A 14442-nucleotide genomic window follows, 5' to 3' on the forward strand; every position below is an offset into this window, starting at 1 on the left:
TTGGGTAACCACAGAATGACAGAGGTGGGTTTTCAGAATTGTGTCATCCAGAGTGATTATTATTTCATGCGTTTATTAACATGTCGATGAAATTTAGATGCAGCTGTTAGAAAACACTTTACGAAACTGTTGATGTTGGGTTTGTGTGAGACAGAATAATGTTTTGTTTTCAGTTGTTCTGATTTTATTAGAAACAAGCTATTTTAAAAAAGCATCTGATGTGGGTTCTGTCTGCATTTCCCCAGAGTGTTTGTTGCTCTGCTGCACAGTTCCAATAATGCGACAGAAGGAGCCATCAGGAGTTCTCACTGCGGGTAGGATAAGCATTTGTCTCCAAGGGGGACCCAATATCGCCCAAGGAGTCTTCAGATCTGAAGGAACTGTATTCAGGAGGGCTTTGGGGGACACAAAAATACATTCTGGCTTCTTGGAGCAGATTAAGCATCGCTGAGAAGCTGGCTGAGAGCCTGGCCAGTGCGGGACTGTGCCCTAGTAATGAAATCACCCACCTGCCTGCCCAGCCCCATGTCCCCCACGGGCATGGGGTAATGGAAAAGATTAAAAAAAACCCTGGCAAGCTGTAATTCTATTGTATTGATGCTTATGGGCTTTTTTCTCCTTTCTTTCCTCATCTTCTAGAAAGCCTACTTGACCAGGAATGTTTCCCGCATCAGTGATGTCTACCCAATATAATCTTAACGCAGCAGGGCTTCCTTGTGGTCATTCTCACATTTTCTATCGTACTGATGTTATTCAGAAAAAATGTGCCTTATATTCTCTTATATTACCTCCTGTGAATTTTAAAATTCAGTATCACTTCTGACAGTGCAGGTTGAGCCAGTATCTTCTGAAAGCTCTAATAAACATGTGGCAGCAAATTAAAATTACATGGCTGAATGACTTACTGCCCCCAGCCATCTGCCTGTCCCTTCGGTGGTTGCTGCTGGAAAGGTGAGGATATCTGATCTACTTGTGAATCAGTTGCTGAAAACCTCTAGTTTTCACGATATTTTCAAGCAGACATACTCTGATCTCAGTTTACCTTAATATATGACGGTTGGACTCGGTGATCTTAAGGGTTTTTTCCAACCTTAATGATTCTATGATTCTATGATGTGGAGTGCTGTGAAGGTCTGGGAGAAGATATCCCTAGATCATGCTATCAAGTGCAGTGGAGGAGATGTCTTGGCCATCGAATTTTAATCCATCACCTCATCTCTCTGAGCCCCTGAAGATTTTGAGATCTGCACTCCTACATGCCATTGGTGGGAGCAGGACACTTGGCTCCTCGGAAGACCAGAGCTGTTGTATATGCCATGTTGAAGGTTGTCAGATTTGTGCCCTGCTGCTCACTCCTCTTCAGCCCCTGAATTTTTAAGAGATGATTTTTTAATCTGGCCCCATGGCTTGGACAGCAGGCGTATTTGTAAGGCAAACATGGTGCTATGAAGATATTGTCTACGCTTTGACTCTTTTCTAGAAGTAGATATCTGGGGAGCGTAAGAGCTACCATAAGAAGACTTACCCAATCTTCCCTTCCATCTTGGGAATGGTCAGGAAGAAGTGCTGTTGGAGCCTGCTGTAAAAAATAAATAAATAAAATGAACTGCGGGAAATCTTCCCTATTCATTAGGCTTCATCATGGTCTCTGATAGTTCAGCTCGATCCCTAAATGCTGCGTGCAATATCCTTTCCAAATCCCATTAAGTCTGACAGCTCTGGATTGCCTTGATAGATGTGTAAACGGTCAGCCCGGTTGTGAATGCCGCCGAAACCCGTGCCTCCCTGATACCTCCCGTCACCGAATCTAATCACGCGCTCCCGTGTAAGTGAATTCTAAGCTCTCATTACGCGTCGAATAAAAACTATTTGCTTGTTTCAGTTTTGAATTGCCAGTAATTAATTTAGAGTCCAGCGAGGTGTGAAAATAGGTCTGATATTTTCCCTCTAGGCTGGATTTAGAAGCACAGTGCTGAAGGACCTCTTGGGTCATGAAGTCCCGGTTGCTGCTATCAGATGCACAGCATCATACAATCTGCTTTTCATAAACATATTAAGTCTGTCTTCAAAGCAGCCAGGCTTTCATTCCCCATAGCTCCTCTTGAAGGGTATGTAGAGTTCTGTTGCTTTAGTGCTTTACTGTTCCTCTAATTCCAAGCAATAATAATACTCAAGGCTGTTTATCAGTGCCTGCTCATGCAGGCTGCTGAGTTTGGTCCACCTGAACTTTGCCGTCTCTCCCTTGGGGCTGCAGGGGTGTAGGTAACTTGGAGTCATCTGCAAATGCGTCTGCTCAGAGCTCCTCAGCCTTTCTGCTGCTCAGTAATGAGTAAATTAAACAACGTGAGATTTGATATGGAAGCTTAAGACAATCTTCTTCCATTACAAATGGGACATTTTCAGTGGCAATACTTTCGGTTGTCTCTTGCCCAGTTTTTGATCCAAAACTTTGCGTTTTGCTCTGGGACTTAATTTTAGTGATTTTTTTTTTTAAGGAGTGGACCAACGAAACCTTTTCAGAGGCCTGTATCTATTCAGGAGAAAGTTGAGCTGTTTTTCAAAGGACTCAGGCTTATTATAAGGCATTTCCAACTTCTTGGTCAAAGTGTGGTCTCAGCAACCATGGTTTGGAAGAACTTCCAGATTCAGTAATAAGGAATGCTTTATTTTTGTGATAACTGAACTACTTAGGATCACCTTGAGCACTTGACCTCAGCTACTTTTGTTCCTTGAGGTCTATCAGAAAACACTCTCCGCCTTTGAATTCCTCAAACCGAAGGTGTGTCAGCGAGTGAGATGACTTGTGGGTGAATGGGACACAGGAGTGAGGAAGAGATTTATCTGACATGGGGTGATGGATGTGCTGTGCACGTTCTCCTTCCGCCTCTGGTGTGGTTGTGCAGCACTTCATAGGCTTCGCTGCCTGCACTGAACCAGCTCTCTGCTTGCCCTGTTCACAGCTTGGAGACAAATAAGAGAGAGTGAGAAAGGACATTTAGATTAAACATGACACCCCCTAATCGTGGACAAAAGACTGTATGGGCAGGACAACAGAAGTCCTTGCTGTATCACTTGCACTACTTGATCCAATTCATGGTTGGCTGTCAAGATGCTGAATTAAGACAGGGCATAGGCGTTCTCAAGCTGTCTGAAAAGTGGCAATGGAATCGTTTTTTACCTATGTGTTACTGCGTGGTCCACCACCAAGGGTACCCTTCACTGCAGAAAGCCAATCGTGAAAAGAGCTTTGCAGCCCGTGAGGGCCACACCGGTGGTTTTTAGGCGCAGAAGTCTTGTACTAGAAAAAGGTTTCATCCCTGGTGCCATCCAGGTCTAATCTTCCAGGTTTTGGCTTCTCTTGACGTGGAAGTTGCAAAATTTGCCAACGTAGGTGTGGGGTTGGTTTCTTGAAGAATAGAGCTTGGCCTGACTGCTCTCACAGTTGGACATTGCAGGAGAATTTCCTCCCTTTTTCAAACAGGGTGCTCTGTAGCAACAAGCAGTGATTCTGCTGAGAGAAGAAAGTTTGTGTATACAGTTTGGCCAAAAAAAAATTTTTCAAGGGTTGGTTCAAGTTGGCTCTTCACTTGGGGGGAGTTAAGGAAATTCTTTTTGGAGAGATTATATAGCCACATGCATCAGCCTGCTTTGTGCTACTTGAGTGGAAGATGCATAAATACGGATTGACCCATGTTGCAGGAATGCATCTCCCCTCTTAAGCACTTAGTATTTAAAACGGCTCTTCGCTCTCCACAAATTCCCACATTTTTTGCCCAGTGGCAGTCCCAAAATGTCTAACTGCTTCCCGCCCTGTACAAACTCCAAATGGGATGACTGTCCCATTTCTTCACCACTTTCACTGCCTCGGCATGTCCGATGCGTGTTCCCCATCAGGCCCGGCCACGGCTTTTACTGGATAAGAAGAAAAATGTTTCTCCTACATAGGAATGAAACAAAAAACCAAGCAAGCAGTAACTGAGTAGCAGCCTGGTAGTAGCCGAGCTACTTTAATTTGCTCCTTCTACGTGGACCTGAATCAAATCTGCTGCCATTAATTGCAACAACATTTCATGTCAGAGACAAATTTCTCCGCCGCTTTCTTTGCATTCAAAGCGCTACTCCCAGAGGCAGAAAGACGGCACGAGCGATCTTGAGTGCCACCTGGCTTCCCGATAAAGCTTGCATTTCATCTGGTTCACTTGTCGGCAATATCGCTCCTCTTAGCAGCACGGCATTGCCAGAGAGATCTTGCAAATATGACAACATTCAAGAGACAAATTATCTCCATTCAGAGTTAATTTCTGTTTCCCAGCAGGGCTCCGCTGTGACCCTGCTGGGTTTGGAAATGCCGCTGTTTGGTTAATAGATGAATATTTTGTGGATGACTGTATCTGTGCTCTGCTGGTGCCAAGTTTGGCTTCCTCTGCTCCCTCTCGTTCTCACTTGCAGCCAACGTTGCGAGGCCTAAATGGATTTATTCACAGGACAATAACTTGACTGTCATTAGCATGGAGAAAATAATGTATGAGCAAGCGATAAAACAAAATGCTCATTCTCTGCCATCCATAACTGCCTGGGAGGTCTCTTAAAGATGTACTGTAGGGAGCCATCTGCTCGGAAGAGGAGATGGGACTGTCAGGAAATGATACACAAGTTAGAGATGGGAAGGGAAGATCTATAGTATCATCCAGACCATTTGCTGAGCGGGACTGCTCATTACCGCTCTGCCTGCTCTGGCTGGGAATTGAACAATGGCATCTCCGCTGTTATTAGACATCTCTCCTAATGAGCTGACCCAGTGGGTCTTTCGTTTCCCAATTTGATCTCCACCCCCGCCCTAGAATGTGATTTGGGGGAAAAGACATCTTCTTTTTCACTGCCCTTTTGCTGTATTTTGGGAGCGGGATTTTGCGGTTGCGCAGGGCTCTGCGTTTCTTTGCTACGACGGAATTCCCAAGTTAGAAGCAGATGGTTGCTAAACTGCTGAGTAGTTCATTAGTTCTTTTTGCTCTTTCTAGGGAGCTCAAAGGAGTAGGAAAATTCATCACGTAGTGTGGGAAACTGTGAAGTGCAACAGAATACTCTCTTGCTTCGAGTTTGGTTTGTTTTTTTGGATTAAGGTAGAGGTCTGCAGGCAGTCCATGATAAAATACCATAGCAGCATAGCTGGGGTCTTGGCAGCCTGGGTATTGTGGTTGTGGAAGGGGGAGAGGACAAAGTTGGATGAAGTAAGGGTTCCCCTGACGCGTACTTCAGGGTTTATCTATAGGAGTGTTCCTCAACACATGACATTTGATTTTACAGTGCTGGGCAAACAGTGCAGCTGGCTCCTAACACAAATATTTATTGCAGAGCTTGGCCACCATCCAGACCTTGTTTTATGTTGAAAGGTGTTAGATGGAGCTCTGTGAGAGCTTTTCTTTTTCCATCCCTTTCTATGTGAATAGGATGGTGAAAGTTGCTTGTGCCTCGTCTATGAGATTCTCTGCAAACATCCAAGTGATCCCGTTTTCACACTGTTTTAAGCTGGTGTGGCCAACCTTTCCTACTGGAGATGGTCAGTCTGAAAGGGAAGGTGTCCTGCAGGCTAATGGCATTTTCCAAATTCATCACTGCTTCCCAGAAGGTGTGCTACATGAATACGGCTTTCTCGGTTTCCATCCTCACGCCGTGGCTCACACTTGGAAGCATCCTGCTTCAGAAATGGTCCCACAGTCGGACCTGTCATCAGGTGGGGTCTGAGTGAAGAAGAGGCAAGTAGCTTTGTTCAAGCAGGAGAAAATAGTGTTTTAATAGCATTTAAATTTTGCACCCAGCCCATGAGTCTCATTGCAATTGCTGCTTGTCTTTGCAAGAATCAAAGGCTGGTGTTGTCTGTTCTCCTATCTCCTGAGCAGAAGAGTTTGTCAGACCTGAATCTCCAGGGGTTTTAAGTGGTCACTCGGTTTTGATTAATGCAATGTTAATACAAGCTGTCGGATACTTGGAGAGAGCTGCTCTCAAACTCCATGCATGAGGAATTTCAAAATAATCCTTTGGGGACATCCAGGGACAGAACTGTGATCTCCTTAGTCTTTGATGTGTAGAACATAAGGCTTAATTTATTGAATAAATCACAAGTGATACTGTCACATGCAACCTATGAGTTTTCTCCTCTCTGTGCTTTTTGGGCAGAGCACTTAACACTGCATCTTCCTTGCTGGGCTGGCGCCGGACTCCAGTCCTGTGCGAGGGCACCCTCAGTTGTCCTTCAATTGGTCAACTCGAACCCTGCTCATGCCACAAGGGTAAATGCAGAGAAGTAAACAAAGGGAATAAATGAAACTATAGAGCTTTTAATTCCTCTGTTGCCTTTTGCAGGAGAAGAGACAATCGATCCTTTTGTAGTTTCCAACTTAGGAACCTCTGCAAAATTCCAAGCGTTTTATAAAATTAAGATTTCACATGACTAAGGATATTTGGATTCTATTTGTGTGTGTAGACATATATGTGTGTGAATTTTTACCTCAAATGTGTTGCCTCTTATTTCCTAGTGGCTTTGCTTTTTGCTAAGTCGTACCTGGGAGGAGGAGCAGGGGAAGCTGTTCTGAGAAGACCTCAGCTCTACTAAGTTATGTCTGGAGGTGGTTGGAAGGCATTTTCTTGCCGACTTGTATTGTGGTTTCTCCATACCAGCAACGTATTTGCAATCCTTTGGAAGCAAAGGAAGTCAGGGTTGGGGAGTCCAGCGTCTCTTGTCCTAGAGAGTCTAGCGGTTAGAGCATCGGCCCGTGCAAGAAGACATCCAAGTTCAAATCCTTGTGCTGACTGAATGGTCTAGGAGAAAAACGTCTCTCCATTCTATTGGTTTCCTAACCACTGAGACAGGCAGACATCTGTTTTGTCTATAAATAGCATTTCAGCACAGGTCTGTTCTAATGCACATGTGGAAAAGGTCTTGATTTTGCCCATTCTGTTGGGAGCAACCTAAATTAGAAACATCGGAAGTTGCTGTGAAACCAAGTTGTCATCCTTTGGCCATCGCTGGCCTCTTGTGTGCATTGGGGTGTAAATTTCCCTTATAAATATTTTTTTGCCCCTTTAAAATTAAGATCAACCTTAGCCCTGCAGAATCCAATAGCTCCAACTTAGTGGCTGTTGATGTGGCCCATCAGTCATAGCTGTCAATGGTAACGTCCAGCCCCGTGTGCACAGGGCTACATTACGTGTGGCAACAAGTTCTCCCCAAAACTGATGTAGTAAGGGTTTTAGCAAAAATACAGCCGCTGAGTTGCAGAAATCCATCTCAAGTGAGTTGCTGGTAAGTGACCTTTAAAAGCATTTTGAAATATTTGAGATTTCTCTTTTTTACTCTCTAGTTCCCGCATTTAGAAAAGGATCGCGTGCAGATGAACCCTAAACTACTGTTTAAGGAAAAAAGGCTTTTGTAACTAGTTGAGGGTCCTTAAACAAGGCTGAGTTGGTCTACTGTTTTTTACAACTGCCTCTGGGAAGAGGAAACATATACTGTCCCTGTCACTTAACGGCATTTTCATCTGTGTTCGCTTATAAAGTCAAGCGACAGAAAACAATACAATAAATTTAAGTGCCAATTTTAATATACTTTTGGATGTCTTAGTAGGAATTGAATCCAGTGCATGTAGCTAGCTGGACCCTCTTACAGGGCCTTTGCACTCTCTTCGTGTTTCCCAAAGATTGCTTTGGGAAATACAGAGTTCTTAATCACATTAATTATAGCTGAGTTAATGAAGAGCGAGACAGAAATGTGAATTGCAGTGCTCTAAGGCGAGGTTTGAGTGACCTGTGTCTTTCAGGAACCACCCTATGTTGGGTGCTACCTTCCAGAAACCCACTAGTGACATTGGTCTTATCACTCTTCATTGTAATTTAACCCTACAAATGTAGCTTTTAGACACTTGTTCCAAAATCTGACAAGTGGGCCTGTAATTTCAGTGAGATGACCTCTTTCTGATTCTGGAAGCTCGCCCTGGGTTAGCTCTTAGAGCTCAGCCTGGCTTAACTGTTAAGCCTTTACATGTAGTTCGTGTATTTATTTGGCCATTTTGTTTCTGGTGATCTTTTGCATTTTCGTTAATTCTTGCTGAATTTCACTCATAGTTACAGTCTTTGCATTGGTGTCCACATGGGCACCATAAATCCGGGGGCACAATATCATCTTCTTTTAGGGGCTCAGTCCCGCTAAGCCATTCTCCATCTATCATTTCCAATTGCTTTTGTTTCTGCAGCAGCCAGCTGCCCTTGGTGTGGTCACTGTGTCTTTCCAGGAGCATCCCTCCTCCACATGGGGCATGTGTATGCCGTCTCTCTAGCAGGAAATTTTTAATAAGTAAGTAGGCTTCAAATGCTGGGGCTCCAAGACTGAAGAAAATAGAGCTCGGAGCGCATAGAGTATTCATAAAAATAATACAGATGGGTCTTATTCTCCAAACTGGGCTAGCCATATGAAACCATTTCTTAAAAAATGAGGTTCACTCTGCTGCCAAAATTGATGGCCTGCTTCTGAGCATCATTAATTTCAGGGTCCGCATTCGATTTGTATCGTGTTGCAGCTGCTAATGATGCTCTAGAGCAGATATTACAAAGGAGGAAGAAACCTGCCACTCAGTACATGGGAAATAAATCATCACCTTGCCATGAGTTTACCTGTAATTGGGAGAGTTGTGTAAAATCCTAAGAAGAGCCAGTTCTGGGAATATTCAGGGGGGCTGAAAATCTCAGGGACGAGCTTTTCAGCTCCTGCAGTACAAACCGTGCTTGAAATGACGGGATGTTATTCCTTTTCATTGCAGCCTTGCACAAATGTGTATTGATTAATAAAGGAAGAGCGTGGCCTGTGCCTGGCACTTTTGAGTGATAAACAGTTATGCAGCAGTAAAGAGGGTATATTAAAGGGTAAGAGCTAATGACTTTTCTTGTGTATGTAACACATTAAAACCAGCATGAAGCTACAGCTATTTTATCATGCTGCTAATGTCCCTGACAACATTCACTTGGTGAGAGTGAATGAATGGAAATCCATTTAGAGAAGTAAATTAAAATACCTTAAAAAATGCCTTTAATAATAGCTACAGAACTCAGCAGGATCAGAGAAGTGAGAGATACAAAAGACCTATTAAGTTATCCAGTCCATCTCCCTGCCAAGGCAGCGGTATTCCTTATTATGCAGTTACTACTGTATCAGTCAGTGTAGATTTAAATGTCTCAAGTGCCAGTGCCTCTGATGGGAGAGTAATCTAAAGGCTGGAAGATTGGACTGTCACAAACTTTCCCCTGTGTGCAACCTAATTTGCCTTCCCTGCTCGTCTCCTGCACTGCCCGCGTGGATGCGCAATGGGAATAAATGGAGGAAAATCCTTATCCAAGCGTTAACTTTTATATATCCTGCTTTTTAAGCTTGTAACGATGCCGAGTTAGCAGCCTGCTTGGTATCGGGGACGCGTGTTTGTTTGTTTGAAGACTATCAAAAGACACCTCCTCAAGCAGATACTTCTCGTCCCGTGGCTGTGATTTACAGCAGCGTGTTTTCGGAGGTGAGAACCGCCTTGGCAGGGGATGCTCAGTGCCTTCTGCTGATGGTCCATCTCCAGCAGGATGGACCTGCTGAATCCGATCCCTTTTTTGGCATGCTGGCAAGCTCCTGGGCCCTGGATGAGAGTTGGCGTGCTGAGAATTCCCATTTTCTGCAGAATTTGGGAGATTTGAATAGTTCTGGTGTCTTTTTGGGGGACAGATTTGCATTGCTAGTTCTGGAGAAGAAAATGCCATTGCTTTTAGGTGTTTCTGTGTCAAAGCTTCTGGGATGGCAAGGTGGTTTTGTTTGGCTAGTTATTTTTAAGCATACCTTGGGCACCTTTTGCCATGAGATGTATTTGAGCTCAAAATCAGAGTAAACGCATTTGATCTCCAGTATAATCAGCCATAGAAGTTCACCCAGTTATTTCTGCATCAAGTCCATAACTTCGGTTTAAATGTAGCTTATCTTTCATAAAAGCATCTCTGCTTGATTTAGAGCCTTGCAGAGATGGCGAATCCAGCACGCGCAATCTCAGGGTGCTCATGTGGTTATTTACCTTCACCGTTAAAAACCACGTAGCTCATTTCTGCCCTGGTATGATCCAGCTTCAGCTACCGTCCGCTGGATCTCGTTATGGCTGGCTTAGAAGGCTTAAATAAAATAAATAAGGAGCTTGAAAAATATTCTAATGTCATAGGCATTCAGGAGGTGAAAAAGAAAAGTTTTTTCTCCTTTTTCTACGCAAATGTCTGAACAGGAGAAGTGTCATGATAACCATCAAGTCTAGTTCATCTGGGCTACGTAGAGCAAGCAGTTGAGCGGAGCATTTCTCATTGGAAAAAGCTTTTCATATGTAGTTATCCAGTCACATCGTTCTGTCTTGATGGTGGCAGAATTGGTTTCTGGTGGGACAAATGAGCTCTGGTCTCGTACGTGAGGGCGCATCAGTCTACAGCGGTCACTAAGGATAGTGAGGAAGAGCTGAATTGCAGCCCAGATGTTAAGTCCATGTCCTACATGATGGAGAAACCATGAAGGTAGATGTTGGCCGATTCTGACCTGTGATGCTGTAAGAGGGGATGTAGTTTAATCAGAAATTTGGGGAGATCTTTCTAAGAAAACTTCCCCTTGCTGTGAAGCGCAATCTGGAGCAAAAGCCTCTCTCAAATTTGGACAAAAAATATAATGAAAAAGTCCCCCCCAGCAATGCCCACAGTCCTTGTGCCTCCTCTCCAGCCCTCCCTGGCTGTGGGATTTGGCCTCACGTATTGCAGAAAAGGCACGTGTGCTTTTAGACTGTGTGGGCTTTTGTTCAAATTGCAGAGCCGATGAGTATCATTTACCTTTTTTTCAAATCGTTGCAGAGCGTAGTTTGAAAATACTCGTGGCAGACTCCTCTTTCTGTGCTTTAAACAGTTGTGATTGATTGCACACTTACTGGACTTCAGCAGGGTTGGCCGCAGTTAATGTTAACTTTCTGTATAATACAGGCTCGTGTGTTCAAATTACGGACTCTGTGAAATCCTAAATAATGAATATAGTGTTTAGCGGAAGAAAACAGTTCTTCTGCATGGTCCAAGGTAATACAGTAATAAGCAGATTTTACGGTACATGTTCTCCATTTAAAAAAAAATGTATGTTTTGCTCTTCATCAATATTCTAGTTCAGTGGAGCAAGTGTTTTCTGGATCCCACAGTGCCAGGTAAATAAGAGCTATCCAAGACCTTGTTTGTGCACTCATTTAGCTGCTGCAGCATCACATTTAAAGGTGAGAGAGAAGTACAGCGTATCCTGGGCTCCCCTTCACATCTGTGGGGCTGAAGGCGCTCAGGACCTCTCCGAATAAAGCCCATAAAAAGAAAAATATCACCTGCAGTGAAACAGGCAGAGTTATAGTTTAAAAAAATAAAATCCCTCGGAGCTAGGAGCATTTGAGAAGCAAAGTTGTAGTAGGATGTAGTATAACCATAGTAACAGGCAGGATTCTGCAGAACTGATAGTGGAATAATGAATTTTGCTGAACAAAATGCTGTGTGAGAAAAGTAGGCTATCAGATTTTGAGACCGTAAAAAGAGTTTTTGCATTTAAACACGTATTTGAATTGATACATACTAAAAACTCCAGCCCTTTGTAAACCCTGGATGTGCCACAGAAGAAAACAAATTGAAAAGCCCCCTTATCACTCAGTGTGAAATAACTGCTAATCAGTGAAACAGGCAATTTAGACTACCATCGCTCCTCTGTTAGCTAAAAAATAATTTTTAGTTGGTTCAGGGGTGGGGTTTTTTCTGTTTTAGAGGGGGTAACCGCAGTGCTGATATGCTGAAATAGGGGTGCAGGTTGGCTCTGCGTGGCAACGACGGAGCTGGGGCAGCACCCAGCTCTCCTGCCCAGCCCGTGCCCGCTCCCCCGGCCACAGGGCTTCTGTTGGGTGTTTTTTAGACATCAAATAGGTTTAAGCAGCCGGTTTATCACAATATTCAGGGAAAAACTGGGTCCCCAGCTCCTGGTTTCCAGTTCTGAATGATTTCCATCTCTAACTCCGCTCTAGTAACATAATACCATCTAATGAGATGAGAGAATAGTTTTTTTCCGTGGCCTCGCAAGATATTTGTTTAAACTGCTGGAGTTTGGGCAAAGGGAGTAAATGCATTTGTGTTTTTTATCTCCATCTCCCATTGCCCTTCAAGGCGCTGACAGCACTTGATATTTATCAGCTCACAAGAGCCTGTCTGGGTATTTAAGCAGCTCAACTGGTAAAGCAAAGCACCGGTAAAGCAAAGCACATGCTGGGAGATCGCTGCAGAGCTCCGTTTCACCCGCCCGCCAAGTAACAAACCGTTATTAATTGACAGCAGAATAACCAAATTGCAACTGGCAGCCGAACGCTGCGGAGCATCGCGGGTCAGAGCGCGGGTGGGGGCACGGGCTGGGGAGGCAGCTCGGGCAGGATGGCTTTCCTATGGTAGAGCTGAGCGCCTTGGGTGTGATTTGGCGACGCTCCCATGGCTGCTGGAACACCATTAGTCTCTGTAAATGTCCTAATAAAATTAATCATCATTTTAATGAATCATAGAATCGTAGAATAGAAGAGCCCGGGTTGGAAGGGACCTGAAAAGATCTTTTGGTCCAGCCTCTTGGGGGGAAGGGAGCCGAGATGAGATTATCCAGCACCCTCCCCACTCCCATCTTGAAACCGTCCAGCAATGGGGACGCTACCACGTCCCTGGGGAGGTTGTTCCAGTGACTGACTGTTCCCACTGTAAAAAATGTCTTTCTTATGTCGAGATGAAACCTCTCCTGGTGCAACTTGTACCCATTGACCCTTGTCTTCTCCATGTGGCTCCTTGTGAAGAGAGAGCCTCTGTCCTCTTTGTAGCCACCCTTTAAGTACTGGATAATGTCATAATAAAATTAACCCCAGATCCTGGATCCTAGACCGCGGGTCCTATACGGTATTTGGGGAATTGCACATTTTTATGCAGAATTCTGCATGCCAGGCCAGTATCTAAGAGCACATTGAGCTCAGTCCTCTCTCTCCGCAACCCCATTACGTGCTGGAAACACTTACTTGCATCTGGTGGCATCTATGCTGGCATGATACCCAAGTGCAGCGATGGTGAGCTGGGTTTCAAAAGTTTCCATCCCCTTTGCACTCCTGCAGGCATTGCTGTGCCGAGGGAAACGCTGAGCAGCCTCTGGCCCCGCTTCAGGCCAAGCAGCTTCCAGCCTGGAAGGGGAGGAGATGGAGCCGCTGAGCAGAAAGACAGAAAAAATACTCAAACAACATCCCAGGTGCCCTGGGACTGGTGGGAGCATTTTGCCTAAACCTCCTCTGTTATTTGAACACTTGCGTTGGGCACGGCACGGGCAGCAGTTTGGCAGCTGCCTGCAAAGAGATTCGGAGAGGTGGGATGGGAACGGCAATGGGGGCCCAGAGGGGAATGAGGAAGAGTGAAGTTTTGATGTAAGAAAAGAAGCTGAAATGGATCATTGCTGGATGCTGTTCCCTTGGGACCTGCGTTAAAGAGGGGGACTTTCCCGGCGGGCAGCTTTCCCCAGCGCACGCCGTGGGGCAGGGATGGCACCGGGGCTGCACAGGGGCTCCTGAGCCAGAGCATCCCGCCGGGACCTTGGCTTACGGCTTTGCAAGATGCTTGAGCCCAACAGCAAGATGCCAGGAGACCACCCCATGCTTTGCTGGCCTTCAGACAGATCCAGAGCCAGCTCTCACCGCGTGCCCGTCAGCTTCATTGCCTCCGTCCCAACCTCTGCAAGTTAATTTCTGCAACTCATCGCAGAGCGAGGAATCAGCCTGACACCCACAGGTACTACAAGAAAGCAACACCAGCCTTCCCAGTAGGAAAGAAGACACTCCACAATCTCCTAAACCGCAACCGCCCAGTTTCCAAGTGCAGTTCCCAGCTCTGCACCCCACCTCCATGGGAGGAACCGGACCAATTTGCAGGGAAGTTTGTCACCGTCACGGCTGATGACACGGCACACGGCACCCGAGACAGGTGAGGCTGCATCGAGCGGAACAAATCTATATGGATGGTGCGTTCCTGCTGGGGCAGGCGAAGGCTTCCTCCTCTGACACGGTGATTTATATATTTGCGGCTCTTGCCGGAAGAGTAGTGCCCCAGCATGGGTCACTGGAGCCCTCTGCTGAATACGCCTTCTCGGTGCTGGGAGAGGAGGATGAATAATGGTTTGGAAAGGAAGATGCTGTGAATTTAACGTTTTTGGGGGTAGCTGAGAAGCTGTAATTAAAAAAAAAAAAAAAAAAACAAGAAAATGCACGAATAAATGTTGCATGTCAGGGTGTCAGTGTGGGACGTAACCACCGGTGTCCTTTGGAAATGGTCCCAAACCCGGAGCTGTGGGTCAGCTCTGAGCTTGAAGAC

The 14442-nt window shown here is 45.2% G+C and overlaps 1 protein-coding gene across 3 annotated transcripts in view; it reads left to right on the plus strand.

Annotated features, from left to right (window-relative positions):
- The window catches only part of EXOC4 (exocyst complex component 4), a 411704-nt gene that overhangs the window by 318636 nt on the left and 78626 nt on the right, over positions 1 to 14442 (plus strand). Inside the window, exon 12 of one of the 3 annotated variants that reach the window (XM_082310082.1) lies at positions 13200 to 13254. The exons of the other annotated variants lie outside the window; for them this stretch is intronic. Within the exon in view, the coding sequence (XP_082166208.1) occupies positions 13200 to 13226 (27 nt within the window). The 3' untranslated portion in view covers positions 13227 to 13254. Of the gene's footprint in view, positions 1 to 13199; positions 13255 to 14442 lie in introns of those variants that run through there. 3 annotated transcript variants of the gene reach the window in all.

This window comes from Platalea leucorodia, assembly GCF_965183815.1.
Source record: "Platalea leucorodia genome assembly, chromosome: 4".
Classification (NCBI taxonomy): Eukaryota; Metazoa; Chordata; class Aves; order Pelecaniformes; family Threskiornithidae; genus Platalea; species Platalea leucorodia.